The sequence below is a fragment of the Trichoplusia ni genome, chromosome 12, assembly GCF_003590095.1.
Source record: "Trichoplusia ni isolate ovarian cell line Hi5 chromosome 12, tn1, whole genome shotgun sequence".
Taxonomy (NCBI): domain Eukaryota; kingdom Metazoa; phylum Arthropoda; class Insecta; order Lepidoptera; family Noctuidae; genus Trichoplusia; species Trichoplusia ni.
The window spans coordinates 9,686,808-9,705,058 of NC_039489.1; the positions used below are offsets into that span (position 1 = coordinate 9,686,808).

General features: G+C 35.2%; 2 protein-coding genes across 2 annotated transcripts; one reads left to right on the plus strand and one right to left on the minus strand.

The window, feature by feature from the left end:
• Positions 1–4,399: 4,399 nt before the first annotated feature.
• Positions 4,400–8,221, minus strand: LOC113499537. The gene is made up of 4 exons (XM_026880050.1): positions 8,104–8,221; positions 7,728–7,810; positions 6,297–6,432; positions 4,400–5,593 (listed from the first exon to the last, which is right to left on the minus strand). Exons 1-4 carry the CDS (start codon positions 8,126–8,128, stop codon positions 5,529–5,531), a joined length of 309 nt encoding a protein of 102 aa, XP_026735851.1. The 5' UTR covers positions 8,129–8,221; the 3' UTR covers positions 4,400–5,528.
• A 610-nt stretch (positions 8,222–8,831) lies between these two features.
• On the plus strand, positions 8,832–10,592 carry LOC113499538. The gene is made up of 4 exons (XM_026880051.1): positions 8,832–8,896; positions 9,229–9,299; positions 9,557–9,695; positions 10,363–10,592. Exons 1-4 carry the CDS (start codon positions 8,863–8,865, stop codon positions 10,437–10,439), a joined length of 321 nt encoding a protein of 106 aa, XP_026735852.1. The 5' UTR covers positions 8,832–8,862; the 3' UTR covers positions 10,440–10,592.
• The last annotated feature ends 7,659 nt before the right edge of the window (positions 10,593–18,251 follow it).

Here is an 18,251-nt window from a genome sequence, read left to right on the forward strand (position 1 = left end):
CGCATATCTGACAAAATTGTTCGCAGAAATAATCTATTTTAATGATAACAAAAATAAAAAAAACCTTGTTTCTTTTCATTACAATGTTAAATCATTTAACATTGTAATTGACAACGAAATTCGCTATCTAAAATTGCGATAAATCATACTCATAATAAAGTTAATCTGTCTTTACAGAATCCTGTTCAAATTCGGACTATAAAGCTGACTTGATATTCCTAACAGTTTAAGGTACACCAAAAACTCCTATCACATCATACATGACTGGGTACTAAAAGCTCTTGATTAAAACTCTATTTTCAATATAGAGCCACGAGGAACATTGCTTCGGACCAGAGTTTAAACTAGTACTGCACCTGCAATATAGCCTCTTAAATAGGTGCAGTTTGTGGAGTGGAAGCGAGATGCCGCTATGCCTAAGGCTATCGTTGTCTCGCTTGCACAATGAGAAAAGTCGTGCTTTAAAACTTCATGGTAGAGTTACTGGAATAACCGCAACGCAGCTAACTAGTGCTTTCGGAAAACTTTTGAAATCAGTGGTAAGTGTGGTAATATGTTGTAATATAAGTTTAAACTTTCAAGTACTTTAATCCTGGGTATACAAGTTTGTTGGGAACCACTGTAGAGGGAAAATCTAAAACAAGTCAGACAACTATAACGCAAATTGTTTACTGCTGGGTAAATTTAGTTAATGTTTTAACATACAAGTAGCAACTTTTAAAAGTAAAATGAAGAGCAGAGTTTAAGATTGAATGATATTTAAGACACAATCATTATAGAGCTCATAGCATGAAGTTTATCGAAAAAGTATTCGTCATCTAAATGCGTAAAAACGAAAACCTGTAATTGAAAAAAAACGTTTCCTCATAAGCCTTATTGGTTTCTTAAGCAGATACAGTTACTATTAAATTTAAGGACAACCGGTATTCCTTACGATGCTCCAAAAAATACTTTTCCGGTAGCATTCACGCTAAGACGGCCTATGAATAAATACTCCGACATTATTTTATCCAAAAAACATGATCAAGGGATCCTCAAGGGTTACATCGAGGTCGCAACAACATTCTATCAACAATTAGCCCACTTAACCCGCAACTAGGCGTTGTAAACAAATCCCTGCTTTGTCCACCAAGTTAACATGGCTTAGCTAAGTGCTGGCCGATCCTTGTTAACGTTTTAGGTTAACAAGGCGACCGCGCTGTTTACGCTGCCTGCTGTTGGTACAAGGAGGTAGCGCCTTGCTGCTGTGTTTGGGGTATGGTGTAGGAGTGAGCGGGGGCGAAAGCGGTCGCGGAAGCGTGTATATGTAAGTACTTTGATGAGAATAAAAGAATGATTTAGTGTAAATGTTATACATAAAAATAAAAAAAGACAATCGCGCCAGGAAGGAGATTATTTTTCATCTCTACATCTGGAGAAGAATTTAATTTTTTATTTGCACGATTTCTTCATTTGCGTGTTGTTGATTTGAACTTATTTCAGTATACAAGTATCCTTAATTTGTTTTCCCTATCATCATTGCAGTGCCTTCAAATATTTCAGAAAAAAAAATTAACTATGAGAAGGTTCAGAATAATTTTAGCCAACCATGCTTAAAATACGTTGAAATCATCACTCCGCAAAAAAAAATCAAGTTCAATAGATATGTTGTAAGATATAATTCCTTTAGCCTATATTTTAGACCACACCTGAAAAACTGATGACGTAGATTACAAAACATTGTAGTACAGAGTATATTTAGTCTGAAAATTACCATAATATTAATAATTATGTTAATTTAGCATCTTGTTTAATGCTATACGTAGCCTAACTATAAACTTCACCTCAAAACCTTTTAGACCTAGCTACTGTAATTTCTGACATAACCTTTTCATTTTGACATATAAATATTGACAGAACTGGTTCCTTATGTCAACAGCGGCACAAATCTCGCATCTCTTTTACTATCTACGGTAAAGAAAGAGAAAGAGCGAGTTGTCTAATTGAATTTAACACATGGTGACCAATGTCACCTGAAGTCGGCTTTGAGTCAAAATTCGGCATTTTCGTCTGGAAACATTATCACATATATGGTAATAGGCACGGATGCGCGCGCCGACATCTGTGCAAACAGACGAACACCAAACAAACTAGACTCGAAACTGTATCAAAAATAGAACGCGATTTTTGAAGCTTTGGAATTTTGTTAGTCCAAAAAAAAGTGATGCCTTTGCCTAATGACTTATGAGTACTTAAAGACGAATTAAAAGATTTAAATTACGAAGGTGTTTCATTATTTTTGTGCATAAAAAGTAACAAAAAAATTTAAAAGATTTAGTTTTAAAACTTGTATAAGATTCTGATATTCGATTCTATACAAAACCTTTAACACACCAGTACTGTCAATATCAACGTAAACAACCTCCTTTCGACATTAAAACCTAACCTTTCTTCTAACAAAAAGGTCGGAACAATAAATACGTAGCCTATCGGAAACATTAAGTTGTGCAAATCTTATCTTAACACAGAAACTCAATACTTGTGTTCTGTTAAAACGACAAATAGGTGATGACAATGCTATTACGATACTAGCTGATTAGTTACCAGGAAAGGAACTGGAATCTTACAGCCGATATCTACTTAAACATTTATTTGAAATGTCTCTAAATAATGCAACTTTGTGTAGGCAACAAGTGCAATGGATTTAATGAGGTCTGCCGCTTTAGCCACGTTATATTTTTATAGTTGCTTGCGTTAATACTAGTTCAAAATTTTCACACGACGCCATCTAGTCTTAAACTAAGCATAGCTTGTATTATGAGTACCAGGCAACTGGTAATCATAATTCTATATATGTACATACATACATAAATATAAATTGTATGAAAATTACATTTTCTTCCGATAAGTCACGTGACGCAGATTTGCTTTTGCATTTGAACGTTCTCTGTCAATGCTAAACATTTTCGAAATGTCACTTGGCTCAGAGACCTACTTAGTTCCTTATTTCATTGTTGAAACGAGACGCTGTTACATGCATTGTGTAGTGCCGTCTCGTTTCTACATGCAGTTGTTATACTTTAAAAGTTCATGGTACAGGACAGCAGACGATGATGTGATGATGATATCAACAATATGAACAAGACATACTAATATTTCAAATACTGAGTGTGAAAAACAAGTCTATCAAGACTCTACTAACGCGCAAATACGACTAGATCAACAAAGTGACCTCATATAGTAATAATTAAATCATTAATATGCTTCTATGGTGCCTTTGTCCCTAGACCGACACTACTTACTTTCATTCACAGTTTAAAACATCCGCTTTGTTTTGTAAGAGTTATTAGTTGCGCACGCGCCACTTTGTTGGAGGTCTTTGAGAATTAATAAATTAATAGTAGTATTAATAGTAGTATAGTAGATATCTAGTATATAGTATATACGGCGCTATTAGCATTTTTTTCGTTCATCATAATTGTTGCCACATATTGTTTTTTCACAACTTAAACATACAACCGACTTCAAATATAAAACTATTGGGCCAAACTTAAATGTGACCGTTAAATGAAAAACTAATAAAAAAAATCGGTTAATCTAATATGAAATTCTAATATAAGAATCTCTTTCTTTTTTAAATCGGTTTAAAAGAGAAGGATAACCCAACACATCCACTCGGTGTATCATACACCGACCGCACCAATCATAACTCAAGCCTACTAGATCCAATTAACTCTTCAATTTTATCAGCCTTGTAAAATGAGTGGCTACGACGCGCGACGTGCCGAACATTGCCGAAGACATCCGATGTCTGCCGAAGACAGCCGATATCTGCCGAAGTTATTAATTGAGCATTGTACACGCGTAATGGGATGTTCGCAAGAGCACTTCGGTTTTATCTTTATGAAGACGCATGCGCTACGGAAGGTATGAAGGTAAGCCTGGGATGTAAGGTGTTTTAATAGTTTTCTTTATGAAATATAGCTAAAAAAACGACATTATCTAGTGTTTCGTATTTATTTTCTGCAAATTTTATATACTTAAATAAAAAATAAAAAAAAATATTTGCAAGAAATGCATAGACTTGCCTTTTTAATTAAAGAGAAGAAATGTCATCATGTATTACAATGAAAATAATCTGCAATTTATCCAATCACATATTAAAAACAAAATTTCACAGAATGTGTAGATTATCAAGACCAATCTTTTTTCAAAGTCACAGTACGTCAACCTTGTCTCAAAAGACCGATATTGAAATACATTATATCTTGAAATACTTAAACCTCTTGACACGGTGTCACCATGGTAATGTTTACTTGCTGGAGATTAGTACAATGCCATAGATAAATTATTAAAATAGCCAATTTACATATTATATACATTATATTACATCTTTCGTAGGTAAAAAAAATTTTGAACGATGGGTAGTGCTTAACATCTAAACTTAGTACAGCTGGTATTTATAGAATATGAAATCGGATTTTTAAATTAAGTATTCCAATTTAAAAATTCCCAATATGCTCTTGCGTTCTATCTAAGTGCCATTTTCATAATCGTTATCGTCATTAGAAAACACATCAATGTATGGAGAAGATTGATCAGTCACGTGACCTGTCGGAAATAAATCCATATATTTAAGCATGTTTTTATTGTTTCCGTTGACGATTGTGGAAACTTCGTTTGGGTGGAGTGGCTGATAGAAGTCTCCATTTCATATCTGTTATGTAGTCTCCAAGGGTTGTTTTTTTTTCTGTGACGTAAAGAGGTTTAGACTTTATATTTGGACAGATGTACTAGTATTATTTATTGCATTCAAAGAAGTATTTACTGAAGCCTGGTTGTCGGTCGACTCATCTAACAACATTATTTGTTTAAGTAATTCTAGGAATATGTAACACGCGTAGGCGGCTTGTGACGTCAAACTTGTGAAGTTTGCTCGGGCTGTTGTTTGCGCGTGCGCATCGCTGCCTCTGCTCCTGTTTGAAGTCTATTTTGCTGAGAATATGTGCTATTGATGTTTTAATATTTTTATAAGTGTGTTTTAGATCTACTGTGAAATAAAAAAGTTCATGAAAAAAGTAGAGAAAAATCTAATATTACTATTTAGAACACATTACTTTAGTAAGTAAAACATAAAGGTTAAAAATCTAGCTTCATTTGTCACAAAATCTATTGGCAGTATTTTCCTTGTTAATATGATGTAAATGACACCCACAAACAGCGTGGTTATCCTTACTTAAAATAATTTTCAATTTCGGTTCTGAAGTTTATAAGTAGGTAAGCAATAAAACGACACAAATTCACCTATTTATAATATTAGTATCTCTACATAATATGCAACAGAAAACTTAGGACGTGAAATGTTACAAATCGCCAATTTGACCAAGAAATACTTCTTGATACTCTGTACCACTTACAAACGTATATCGTCCAAGGACAAATAAGTTTTTTTATAAACTAATTCTACTAAAAAATATCTGCGTAATCACTGTATTTTATGCCTAGTAATATTTATTAGTACAAATAATTTATATACATGTAACAATGAGTTAGAATGGTTCATCGTTAGCAGCCGCCTCGTATTTGCAAGCGTCTAACTTCACGTGGCGGTATTCTGAAAAAAATAATAGAATTTAAAAATCTAAAACCCCACTTTTTTAAAAGTCACTCCAGTCAAATACAACCATTCAAATCGGTCAAGCCGTTTTAATAGTTGTAAATTGCATTTATGGGTTTGAAGCTACCCTAAAAATTCAACCTGCTAGCTTTTCGGAAGTGCCTCAAAATTGAGTTAAAATCCAACCGGAACGACAAGCAAACAAGAAAAGTGTACAAGTACTTTAAGTAATTAAATTTTTGCCACGTTTCAGTTGCTCTCTCTCACTCTCTATCTCTAGTGTACTCCTTGCGTATAGTAGAAATGTTTTTGTTGAATTTTAAAAAGTTTATTTTATTTATTTATTTACACTTCTATACATTAAATGTACAATGGCGGACTTACAACCATAGGGTGATGCAGAGATATCAAGAGGTAGGTTTGCCTATAAATAAAGGTAAGGTAATATATATATATCCTAATTAGACATACATAATGTGCAATATGTAGACTTACTTATTTACATACTAAGGAAAATAATACTAATACATAAGATATAGTACATACACATACTTAGATTTAAGAATTAGGACGATGAAGGTTGTAGGGACAGTTTTTATGTGTGACAGTTCGTTTTTCGTTGTCACCAGTCTATTGTCCGATTATCCGAATCGGTTTATCGGATAATAGGTATCCTACTGTATTCTAAAGCTTTCCTTACGTTTCTTTTCATCACAGTTGTACTCATATAGGTCGCAGTTGTCAGAGAACATTCTGGTGATGCCGAGCGAGTCCTGGCCACAGATTGGCACGAAGTCGTGCTGGCATTGCTCCGCCATGTGGCAGAAATTTATAACCTGGAATAGAAGAAAGGTGCTTAAGCAAAGTAGTATTCGTCGGCCTAGCATTTTCCCAACTATGTTGGGGTCGGCTTCCAGTCTAATCGGATTCAGCTAAGTACCAGTGTTTTACAAGGAGCGACTGCCTATCTGACCTCCTCAACCCATTTACCTGGGCAACACGATACCCTTGGGTTAGACTGGTTGTCAGACGCCATCGGGCCCGTCCTCAAGGATTGGCTCGATCGGCGACATGGTTGCCTCTCCCTGCGTCTGGTGCAGGTGCTGTCCGGGCATGGTTGTTTCGGATCTTACCTGCACCGGATTGGGAGGGAGGAGACTCCGCAGTGCCACCACTGCGAAGCCGCGGTGGACACGGCCGAGCACACCTTGGAGGTGTGTCCATCGTGGGACGCACCCCGCCGCACCCTGATGGCAGCGGTCGGAGACGACCTCTCACTCCCCAGCGTGATTGCTGCCATGCTGGGGAGTGCGGAGGCATGGGAAGCGGTAGCCTCCTTCTGTGAGGTCGTCATGTCACAAAAGGAGGCAGCGGAGCGCATGCGGGAGGACGACCCTCTCGCGGCGGCGTTCCGCAGACGAAGAAGGGGCGGAAGACGGAGAGCACAGCGCCCGTCCTCATCTGCCCTAGGGGATGATCAGCGGGCGACAGGCGCGGGGGCGCCACCGCCTGCATCACAACTATCACCCCCCATGCTCCGGCCATTATAAAGCACCCTCCCCTCTGGGGGGGGAGCTTGAGGGGCTTGCCGCAAGGCAGGCAGTCGCCGGTGGGGGACTGGACGACATGGACTCCCAGGCCCCCTCCACTCAGGCGAGGTCGGAGTGCCGCTGGGTCTTTTTAGTGGGTATACCGGGAACGTCGTTTACCGGGGAGTCCCACATACCCCTCTCTCGCCCCCCGGCGGGAAGGGGATGCGTAATAGCATTTTTTCCCAGCGAAAAAAAAAAAAAGACTGGTTGTCCGACTTTCAAGCTTCTGACTACCTGTAACGACTGTCAAAGATGTAGGAATAACAGCTTAAGCAAACTAATAGTAGTAGGAATTATTAAGTACAAGTGTATTAAGAACTTCGTGAGAAAATATACATTTGGTTCAACCATAATACTTACATAATATATATTATTTAACCTTTTTTGTTATTTCTATGATGGGTGAACATTATAACTTTACGTTACAAAATATTTCTTTGTTGTTAATAAAAAGTAAAGTAAACAATTACAATTAACCAAAGTAAATACAAACAAATCGAAAAGGAATAGTAAACAAAATGAATTTCGTATAATATTACCGGTTCTAGGGGGAAAAAGTAATCTTCAGACTCGATTTCAACGTGAGACCAAACTTCTGCCGCTAATCCAATAACTAGTAAACCTGAAAAAATAACATATTATTAAGATAAATAAGCTTATTTATTTTTAAATTATTATTTTTTTTTACTTTTAACCTAAACCATTAAAATTCGACAATAAAATAATAACAAACTCTGCTGTAATTCATAAATAATAAATATAAGTATTTAAAGTAGCTCAGTAGCATAAAAGTAAAAAAAAAAAACGGAATGAAAAAAACAATTCAGTTGTAATAATATTTTTTTTTGTAAGATTATCGCTGCAACTTTATTACTACTTACATAAATGTTTAAAGTTGCATATAAATGAACTTACTAGTAAAAACTTTTCTAAATATCATAGCGCGCACGAACACTCGATCAAACAAACAGACGCGATCTAATTTAACAATAGCTATGTTTGTTTACATTGTAAAGCAAAACTAAGTCTGTGGGACAGGAAATTATTATACAACACACAATATTATGGTTCAAAATGCTTTAGATTGACACATTACTTGCAGGAGTTGATAACATTTTTTGTTAACTGGATAACGGTCAAGAAATTCTTGCTAATAATAATTTAAATTACACTAAAACCAGTAAATATCTAGGTGATAATATTTTCAGATCTAAATATAATCTTTTATATTTTAAGTAATATTATAACAACTTTAGAAAATTTATTAAACATTCAAAAACCCCCGGATGGAGAACCCCATTTTCGTTTAAAAAGTATTTACAAAAACTCAATCTAAGTATCTTAATTACAGTTTATACCATAAATTTATTATTCTAAACAACATACATCGCTTAGGGGATACAAGACATTCCTGATACATTACAATATTATCAAAAACTAAAATAAATAACTATTTACGTAGTACTTATTAAGGCCCGTAATATGAATTTAAATAAGCTTAAGCTATAAATTATCTGCAAGAAACACAACTATCTTTACAATAACCAACTTGCCAAAATGTTGCATACCCCTTAATAAAGCATTGCCTACCTACACAATATTATAGTGGTTCATTATTATTTCATGAAGTATTACGTATCAACGTTAGCGTCTCCTAAGTTTAGTCGCACCGGAATGTGGGTGAAAATTGCTGAAATAATACTATTTCGTGAGTTAATTGTCACTATCAAATGGTAGGGTTAAATTTAATTAAAAAGGAGTCGGACTACCAACTCTGTGATTTTATACAAATTGGCTGAAGAACAAACCAAACTGTTTTTATTCAATATAAAGCCTTATGGCAGACAAACAGATAACTAAGAATTAGTAATATTGTCCTGTTTTAGGCTGTGGCATTAAACCGCGACGCGAGCGATATATTAGTAATAAAGCCACGGTTTTTTCTAAAGAACTTGATTTGATTAATAACAAGAGTATTAGTCGTCTCGGTGGTTCTTAGCGTATACGTATATAATTGTTTTATTTTATTTATTTTTTCAGATATTGTATTTCTCCTCATTAACATTTCACCAGTAACCTGCCACGTTCCGAGCTACGCGTCGACTCCATCGGTAATGCAGTTTCTATTTTTAAAACAGGATAAATAATATTTCTTAAATAAGAAAAACTGAACTTTTTGTGAATAGAAGCATTTTTCTGCTCGGTATCTAGTGAGTGGGTTAGGTAAATCCGATGATAACCTAAGTCTTTTTCCCTTAATGCCAAAAGTTTACATAAACTTTTTTACTTACACATTACATATTTTTAATGTTTAGTAGTGTTTACATAGACATTAGAATAAACATTCTTTTTTTATGTGACTTTGCAGAATAAAATAGAACAATTTTGTCAATTGTCAGAAGCTTGTATACATGATACGATAGCAGTCTGCGGCAAGATGGGTGAAGAACAAAGAACCTTCTTGGACCTTTGTGACCTGCTGGAGTACGCCTGTGATCACAACCAAAGTAAACAACATTTTTATATATCTCTAATTCATATATTCTATAACAAGCTATAGTTAAAGGGAATATGGAAGGCAGAAACCTTAGACAATGTCGCATCGCAATAGAATAAAAAACTTCGAATATAGGATTGATATTTCTTTTTGACAAGGTGACTTTATCAGGGATACCCGAATGAGTTACCTAAGGTATCAGGAATGCGTGACGTGTCACAGGTGCGATCCCCGCGACAGGCTGGGTGATTTTGGGTGTATTTGTGCATGTGACTGGAATGTTTGTGAAACTCTCCGATACGCAAGGATTAAAGACCTTAGTGCGGGGGACGTTTTTAAAAGTATAAAAGGCTTGTTAGCGTTTTGTAGTTTCTCTACTGGCGCGGAAAATCTACCACCAGCTTTTAAAGTTAGACTATTGCTCTTAAAAGCAAGACGCAAAGAGGGATGTGGTCCCCAGGACATCAAATATTATACACGGCAAAAAAGATACTTAACTTTAAATCCATAAGGTTTAAAATCCACAACTTTGATGCAATGAGGTTGTTTTCGTTACCCTACAGTATTAAATAAATAAGTGTAACTTAATTAACTGATATTCTACTGTATTCTACATATATTCGTGATTTTACAGTCTGCCAGGGAAAGTTTCCTCTATATAATTATTATTTTTTCAGTTTTCTCCCATGTCGACGACATGCCAGGTTGTCCAGAAGTCGAGGAAGATGACTATTATATACGAAGAAAGTCCTAAGAAGTACTTATCCAAGAATAAAATGTCATCAGATTTACTCCTTTCAGACTGATCATTAAAGATATCATTCGTTGTTTTTTTTTACTTCTACGTAAATCGTGTAGAATCTAGAAAATTTCTTTGACATTAAATGAAATAAGTGAAAATTCCAAACAGTGATTCCTTTAAATAAATGCGGACAACATCACATACATTGTTCTGAACCCAAAGTAAGTTGCTAAAGCACTTGTGTTATGGAATTCAGATACAACGAAGGATAAGGTTTTTTTTACACTTTTTTTATCTCCAAATATTACGCAATAGAAATCAAAAACAAATGCAATATACCTATTGTATTTAATTAAGATAATACTGCAGTTTTACATCGTATCTTGGGTGGTTAATACCATAATAGCTAGCTAAACAGACATGATTGGTAATTGGCGGTGAAGACGGATGTACCTCATCTCATCTTGACGTTATAAGGTAACAAGTCAATCTATGAGATTCAGCTAAAGTATCGATTTTCTCATGAGTAATTAAAATAAACGCAAAAAGTTGCTACGGGAAAATCAACCTTGTTCACATATATTTATGCAACACAATAGAGAGTAGGGTCTAATCTATATCTATATCTATACTAATATATAAACCTGAAGAGTTTGTTTGTTTGTTTGTTTGAACGCGCTAATCTCAGGAACTACTGGTCCAAATTGAAAAATTATTTTTGTGTTGAGTAGACAATTAATCGAGGAAGGCTTTAGGCTATAAACCATCACGCTGCGACTAATAGGAGCGAAGATACAATGGAAAATGTGAAAGAAAAACAGGACGGGTATAAATCATAACTTACATCTTCTTCTACCCACGGGAACGAAGTCGCGGGCAACAGCTAGTATTTAATAAAAATGTGACATAAGTGTACGCACAGTACCCAAGAGGACAAATAAACCAATATCACATGCCAAAAGTAAAACCTACCTCTCTACCCATACCACCTGTTTAAAAAAAAAGACAATAAGGGTAATTCCCATTACAATATAATCGCCTGAAACAAGTATATCACAATAAAACACGTCTACAATCTCAAAAACATGCAGAATTACACTACAAATTATAAAATACCAGACTACACACTCACATACAACTTTTTAAGAGAAAAAGAATCTTAACTTAAATATGTGTTTAAGTATCATTACGGTAATGTGCTTCGGCCTGACCTGAGATCGTTGGAGCGGGAGAGATGTATGAGAGGTTAAGTGTGGGGGAGTGAGAAAGCGATAGCTCGAAGGTTGACCGGGTAACAGGTTGGGGCAGACAGAATAAGTATAGCGAATGCAGTAAGGTACAGGATCGGCGCATCTTAGATACGATGTGCACCTGATCTGAGTTTAACTTAGGATTAAACGTGGTTTAATTGCATTAATTGTATTTCTGGCTTATCGCGATAAATTATTTTTGACGGAGATTTCGTTGCTTATTATACCAGTAGGTTTTGAATAATATTTTTACGTGTGCTTATATAAATGAAACATCAATCATGTTAATTCACTCATTATTCCTGGCTATGAGTCGAGGGGTGATAAAACGATAGCTACAGATTTTTTTACCGTCTTGAAATATTTGACACCGTTAGCATTTAAGAAATAACAAAAATACACTTTACCTTCTCACCAACAAGTAACTAGAGATTTTATAAAAAATACCGCCGTAATACACGTTACATATACCAAAACCTCATTAAGAAGCCAATTAACATTAATAACTTCCTTCATAACGTTTCTATAATTATAATCCAATAAAATAGTAATAGTGTATTTTATGTGAAATTTTATTTATAAAAATTTGTGTAACTCAAAGTTTTAACCGGCGGTGTAACCGGTCTCGCTCTCCGTGAGAAAGCTACAATTTGAACAAGCCATAATTAGCGAGTGGGGTATTAAATCACGGGCATGGATTCCCCCTTGCCCCCCTTCTCGGGTGCGCGGGCGCCGGCCCGTTCGCAACGATTCCATCGATTAGCCCGATTTAAGGTCAACTTCGAAACAGGTGGAATTGTAGGGTCAAGGACACGAGAAATTATATGTCTCGCTGATCTAGATAAAGGTTTAAATTATATACCTCGTTAAAGTTATTAAAAATATTATTTTCGTACGTAAAGGAGCAAAGATCTCGTTTATAAATAATTAGTTCGCGTAGATACTTATGGGAGGTCATTAAAAGATTCTAATTATTGTGACCAATAAATATAATAAAAAAATCTTAATGATACAACAATTAGTATGTAGGTAGGAACATAAAAAGTACATAAGTACATAAATCAAAACGGAAACCTTCCAGGTTTCAGCCTAAACTCTGTCAGCCTAGTCTCTGTATGAATGCCTAACATTATTATAATTGAGGAGTATAGTTTGAAGGGTGAAAATCTCCACATTTTGCAATAAACCATGATTAATATTTCACTCTCCTTGAATCTATTCTAAAAACAAATACTCAGCTTAAAACTTAGCAACATCGATACAGATGAACTTTAAAAGTAGAGTCGCTGCAACGGCTAGAGAAAGTATAGAAAATAGACTTAATTTTAAATGTGTTGGTTTATATCTTAAAACTCGAATTGGATCACTTTGGTTTAAGGCTTTACCAATAAACTTCTTTACTCTATCCGATCCGACTCTATCAAGCAAATATGAACGAAAGCAAGGATTCAGTAAAAGTTTATGGGATGGGAAATTGTATTTCCATGTGATAAATGTTCTGTTTTATACGATTTTCTCTTGGCTAGTGAGTATCGGGAGGTGTAAAGAGTGTGTAGCTTTTGTTTGCGGAGTCCAGGCAGGTAAACAGGACGGACGCATCGGCCGGCAATCGCGCCATCTGCGCACCACGCCCAACGACCCCGCGACCGCTGCAAGGGCTGGCCAGATGCAACAATTGGGCAATTCTGATGGAGTGGAAGACGAGGTGGACTGCAACTGAAGCATATTTCACCCAAAGAAGCAAAATTCAGGTCAGAATGATTACGAGCTCCAGTTGGTTCCGAAACTAGTCGAGCAATCCCGATGAATATGTGTGAGCAAACCGTTGCATTTAAAAAGTATTGAGAAGTACGTCTTGGATTTTTTTCATAAGTAGTCGCTTCGTAAGCACTTCTACTAATTTATCTAAACTCCGTTAAGTTATCCGTATCAAAACCTTTAGACGATCATCTAACAGCATATTAAAGCAAAAACCTAAAGCATTACTTTGCAAGAGCTCAACACGCAATCCTTAATACCACATTAGATTAAAACTTACAAAACTCGAATACGAATTTAAAGCAGGCATTAAAAGATGAATCATCTCGAATTTGAATATTCCGTGAACGATCTATACCCTGAAATTGGTCTCAATCAAAACTTAGTAATCCTAATCCGTGCTTTGTAATCTTTCAATTTTGCCTCAACAAATAAAATTACAAGAGTCGACAGCCCTGTTGTTAAAAATGCATCTTAAGTGAGGTCCGTTTTACTTACCTTGTAACTAACGGCCTGAGTTAAAGATTATAAAATTATCCCCTACACAGGTGATCGTCGGAACGTCCTTCTGTGTTCTAAGAAAAATTATAAAAAGTACACAATTTACTCGATGGCGTCAAAGATATTTCATATGGGACGACAGCCAAGACACAAAGATATATATTGAGCTTACAAGTAATTGTAGAGACAATACATTTCGCTGCATTCAATTTTATAGGGTTAAAATAGACTATTCAGTCAAAAAAAATATTACAAACATTGATTACAGAACACTTATTTATAATAAAAGGAGGTTTTTTCCTACGCTGCTGAAAGTATTTGCAACCTTTCAAACCGAGCAATTGTGTTAAAAACTGTTAGTTTTCATTGTACCCCTTTTTTGTCCATAAACAATATCTGAAACTGCTATTACAAAAAGGCATAGCAATTAAATACTACCAATTAATAACGCAACCAAAGTCAGGGGCGAAACCTAGTCATTTACAAAAGAGTTAAAAGTAAGCCGGCTTACGAAAAAAATAAACATTAAGAATCAAAAATGATCTTAACACTTTAAAAATTGGTGAGTGTAATTTTAATAACAAAATTACAGGTTGTGTTAGTTAGCTTAATAAACTTATGATAATAAATAGTTTTATATGGATTATAGAGGTTTCTTTCTAGATAATACTAGGTCTGATACAGTTTTAATTAAAGAATACTGTTGGTAATTTAGTGAAGGTTAATTAATTTGGCCAGGTTGACTGATTTTGAATTTGATGTTGATTGAATACTTAAATAGGTAAGTGAAACATAAAAGATTGAAATGTGAGTTTTGTTTCCGTCTGGTAATTATATTTTGAAAATTGTATTAAAGCGCTGTGTGAATTCTTAGCCAACTCAATAAAGAAGGAGGTTTCCAATTCCGTTGATATGTCTTTCTCTTTTTTTATTAAGTTCATGTTGCTTTTTCAATTAAGATTTTTTTTTCTAGTATCAACAGTCACTTAAAATTACACTGAAAACGATTAAAACAAAACTTAAATAAGGCTCTCGCACTAAGGAACTAATCTTTGGGTCGCAGGGAGTTTTACAAACCTACACCAAAACTCAGAAGAAAACATTCTTGAATAACATTAACGCTATTTCTACACCGGGATCGAACCCGCGACACGCACTTTGCATTTAGCAGGTTGACCTCAAACACTTGGCTATCCGTACAGTCATACTTAAATAATTTTATGGCACATAAGTACTATACTATAAACGATAACTGATTGCCAATTAAAACTCTACTTAAAAACTCTACAATAACATTGTCATACGAAAATAGCCTTACGAAGTGTAATCTACGACTCGATGAGATCTTAACGACCTCTTTAGTGAAAAAGAACTGACAAAATCAGTGCACCACCCTACACGGCTCGGGATTCCCGGTAAATCGGGCCGGACTGGCGAGTCGAGAAGTTTTAACAGAGAATTAATTATATTGGTGAGTTCAAGATAGTGGGTTCACTAAGGATTATTTTTGATAGGTATAATACTGTATGTGTATCGTGTTAATATTTTAGGTGTTTTGATCATGTAAGAGATAGAACCAAAATATAAGGAATTTAAAATATAAAATTGATATCTGAATTAAATCTGGTGTGGTTTTATATTATTTTAATATTCAGAAATTTTGAGTTACACAACTTAACGAGTTAGCTAAATACTAACACCAATAGGCAAGATACCAGGCTTAATTTTTACTTTTACAACTATATCATTTTTCAGCTCTTATATTTAAGCAAATAAAAATTTGAAACATAGCACCTCAACAATGCAATTACTGAAACAACTCTACAGAAATACGAAGAGTCAGTTAACAAAGAGGTTTTAAACGGTTTTTTCATCAAATCATTTTTCCTTCCTTTTTCCTTGAGAATAGTCCCCACCTGTACTAACTATGATTATAATCGGGTATCCTAATAACCGTCGGGTCCTTTGTCTATTGTTTACATTAGGGTGGCTGGCTACGTGATTTCGGTGGTCATGCCGGCCTCTTTGCCTGGACCTCCCTGCTGTTACTGTTAAATACGTCGTCATTCTGATATGTATACAGCGTGTTTGGAAATTGATTGATCCATTTGTCTTCATATAAAATATTAAGTATTTGGACAAATAGCAAGAAACTATTGAGTATTGATAATTAAATTATTAGCAAAACCAATAAAAGCGTAGGCTAATGCTAAAAGCAATATGAAAATTATGCCATCAACATTTACATTACAATGCGTAACACCATACAACTTTTCATAAAATAACGTAAAATTTGAACTCTTATATAATTTTCTTATAATTATTTACACAACATTAAATAAAACCTTATGTCATTGCTCTCAACGAAAAATAAGTTTAACTTTACCCAAAAGCTTTACAAACGCCCGAAACATTTAACCAAACAAAAAAGGTTTTCAAATAGTTAAAAAAACAGCCTGTACGTGAAGCAAGGGTGCGCGCTTGCTTTTGTCGGCGCGGGCGCAGCACGTGGCGCAGTTTAGCCTGCGCGTGAGTCGCGCGCTAATGACACCGTGTCACTCGACTCCCGGCCGCCGAACGCGCCGGACGTTATGCCGCCCTATTATCTATTATGTATGTTTAATTAGGTTTTTTCTAAGAATTAGGTTTATTGTTAATTAATTCGGAACTAAAGGCAGCTGTTTGTTGACTGTACGTTGAATCCTACGCTACCATTTTTGAAGTGTGCGGCCATTCAGTAATACTTGATTGCACGTCCTTCGTACTTGTTTTTAAGTTAAGAACTGTAACTTTAATTGGTTTTTTTATTTAATAATCAGTTCTACGATGACCACAGATTGTCCTAAAAACTTTGATGAAATCAATTAAAAACTGTGATGAAAACAATCTTTTTACACTTTAATTCTGAAATTCAATCGGTTCATATACTTATTGTTCTATCCTCATTTGTCGTCACTCTGTCGAAAATTTCGTCCATGTTTTTCGTCCTCGAATCATAATAAATCACCTGTAGCTTACTTCTTTACGACACGGTGACGAGAAGTCGTCACTATTAACAGTACAGTTAGACCGACAGACACGCCGAACAAAACCTTTTAGCGAGTTTAGTCAATGCTAACGGCTTTGGACACATATTTTCCGACATTTGACATGAGAGGACAGCTTTTTTCTTGGATTTCCTGGAACGGATTTAGGTGATTGTGTTGGGTGGATGGTTTGGTGGGGTTTTTAATCCAGGATAAGATATTAATAGGGGAAACATCGAATGGATATTAGTGTAGTGTGATGAGTCACTATGCCAATAGATGGGAAAAAGTATTTTGTGAATCCAGAAATGCTTATTCTTTATGTATATCATTGCATATTTGTGACGGTCTCCACAAACAATATTAATAAGGCTGTCCAAGTACTGTCCGTCTGTCTGTCCTTCCGGCCGTCACCGAACTGCATCTCACAAACCGTGTTGGCATGACATAATAATATGAAATTTTCACAGATGATGTATGTGTGTTGCCGCTTAAACAAATGAAAATACTTAACACAAAGATGGATTAAGCTACGATTGTCAAGTTTTAGTGGGTGACAAATAAAATTGAGAGTGAACACCCACGAATTTATTTGTCACAGAACCTATTTCTTTTTCTTTAACCTCTTACTTAACCGGACTTTTTTAATCTATTTACCTAATCTACGTATTAATTAACATGCTTATCACCGATGTCAATGTGACAACATTTAAACCATAAAACTAATCACCAGTTACAAGTCAAACTTTCGACACAACATACCGTAAAAATAATTTGAATGTTAAACGTAATTACTTAAAAAGCTTACGGGTATAAGGTTCCCACATTAAGTGTTGATGTAGAGATTACTCGGTTATCTGCGTAACACGCGGCCCGGGGCGACCACTCATCTTCAAACTTTTATTTTGTACACATTGATTTTGTGTTCTTTGAGAATTTCATTAAGAACTTTTTGAAGATTGAGTGAATGATAGGGAGAAACGGTCATGTTAGTTGTTCAATTAGCTGGTATTACGTACATTAATTACATAATGTTTTTTTTTAATAAATTTTGAATTTAGATTAGATTGTTATTTATTCAGAACCATAAAAATAGTGTTGTAATGACAAAATTTATATGTATCACGTTTTTCAACTTTTTATAAAAAAAAATTCTTCCTTGCAAAATTATTTAATACTCATGTCGGGAGCTTCACAAATATACAATTAACAGCAAAAAGGCATTAATTCTAGTCCCAAGTAGGGATAGAACCCGTAGCACGGTGCACGTATTGAATTTGGCGTGGTGA

Bases quoted from the DNA above. Each gene is read 5' to 3' on its own strand.
- LOC113499537 (XM_026880050.1), bottom strand. From the start codon at position 8,128: ATGATATTTAGAAAAGTTTTTACTA. The intron at 7,811-8,103 runs GTAAGTTCATTT...TTATTTTTTCAG, and splicing joins ATTTAGAAAAGTTTTTACTA to GTTTACTAGTTATTGGATTA. The intron at 6,433-7,727 runs GTAATATTATAC...CTTCTATTCCAG, and splicing joins ACTTTTTCCCCCTAGAACCG to GTTATAAATTTCTGCCACAT.
- LOC113499538 (XM_026880051.1), top strand. From the start codon at position 8,863: ATGTGGGTGAAAATTGCTGAAATAATACTATTTC. The intron at 9,300-9,556 runs GTAATGCAGTTT...GTGACTTTGCAG, and splicing joins GCTACGCGTCGACTCCATCG to AATAAAATAGAACAATTTTG. The intron at 9,696-10,362 runs GTAAACAACATT...TTATTTTTTCAG, and splicing joins CGCCTGTGATCACAACCAAA to TTTTCTCCCATGTCGACGAC.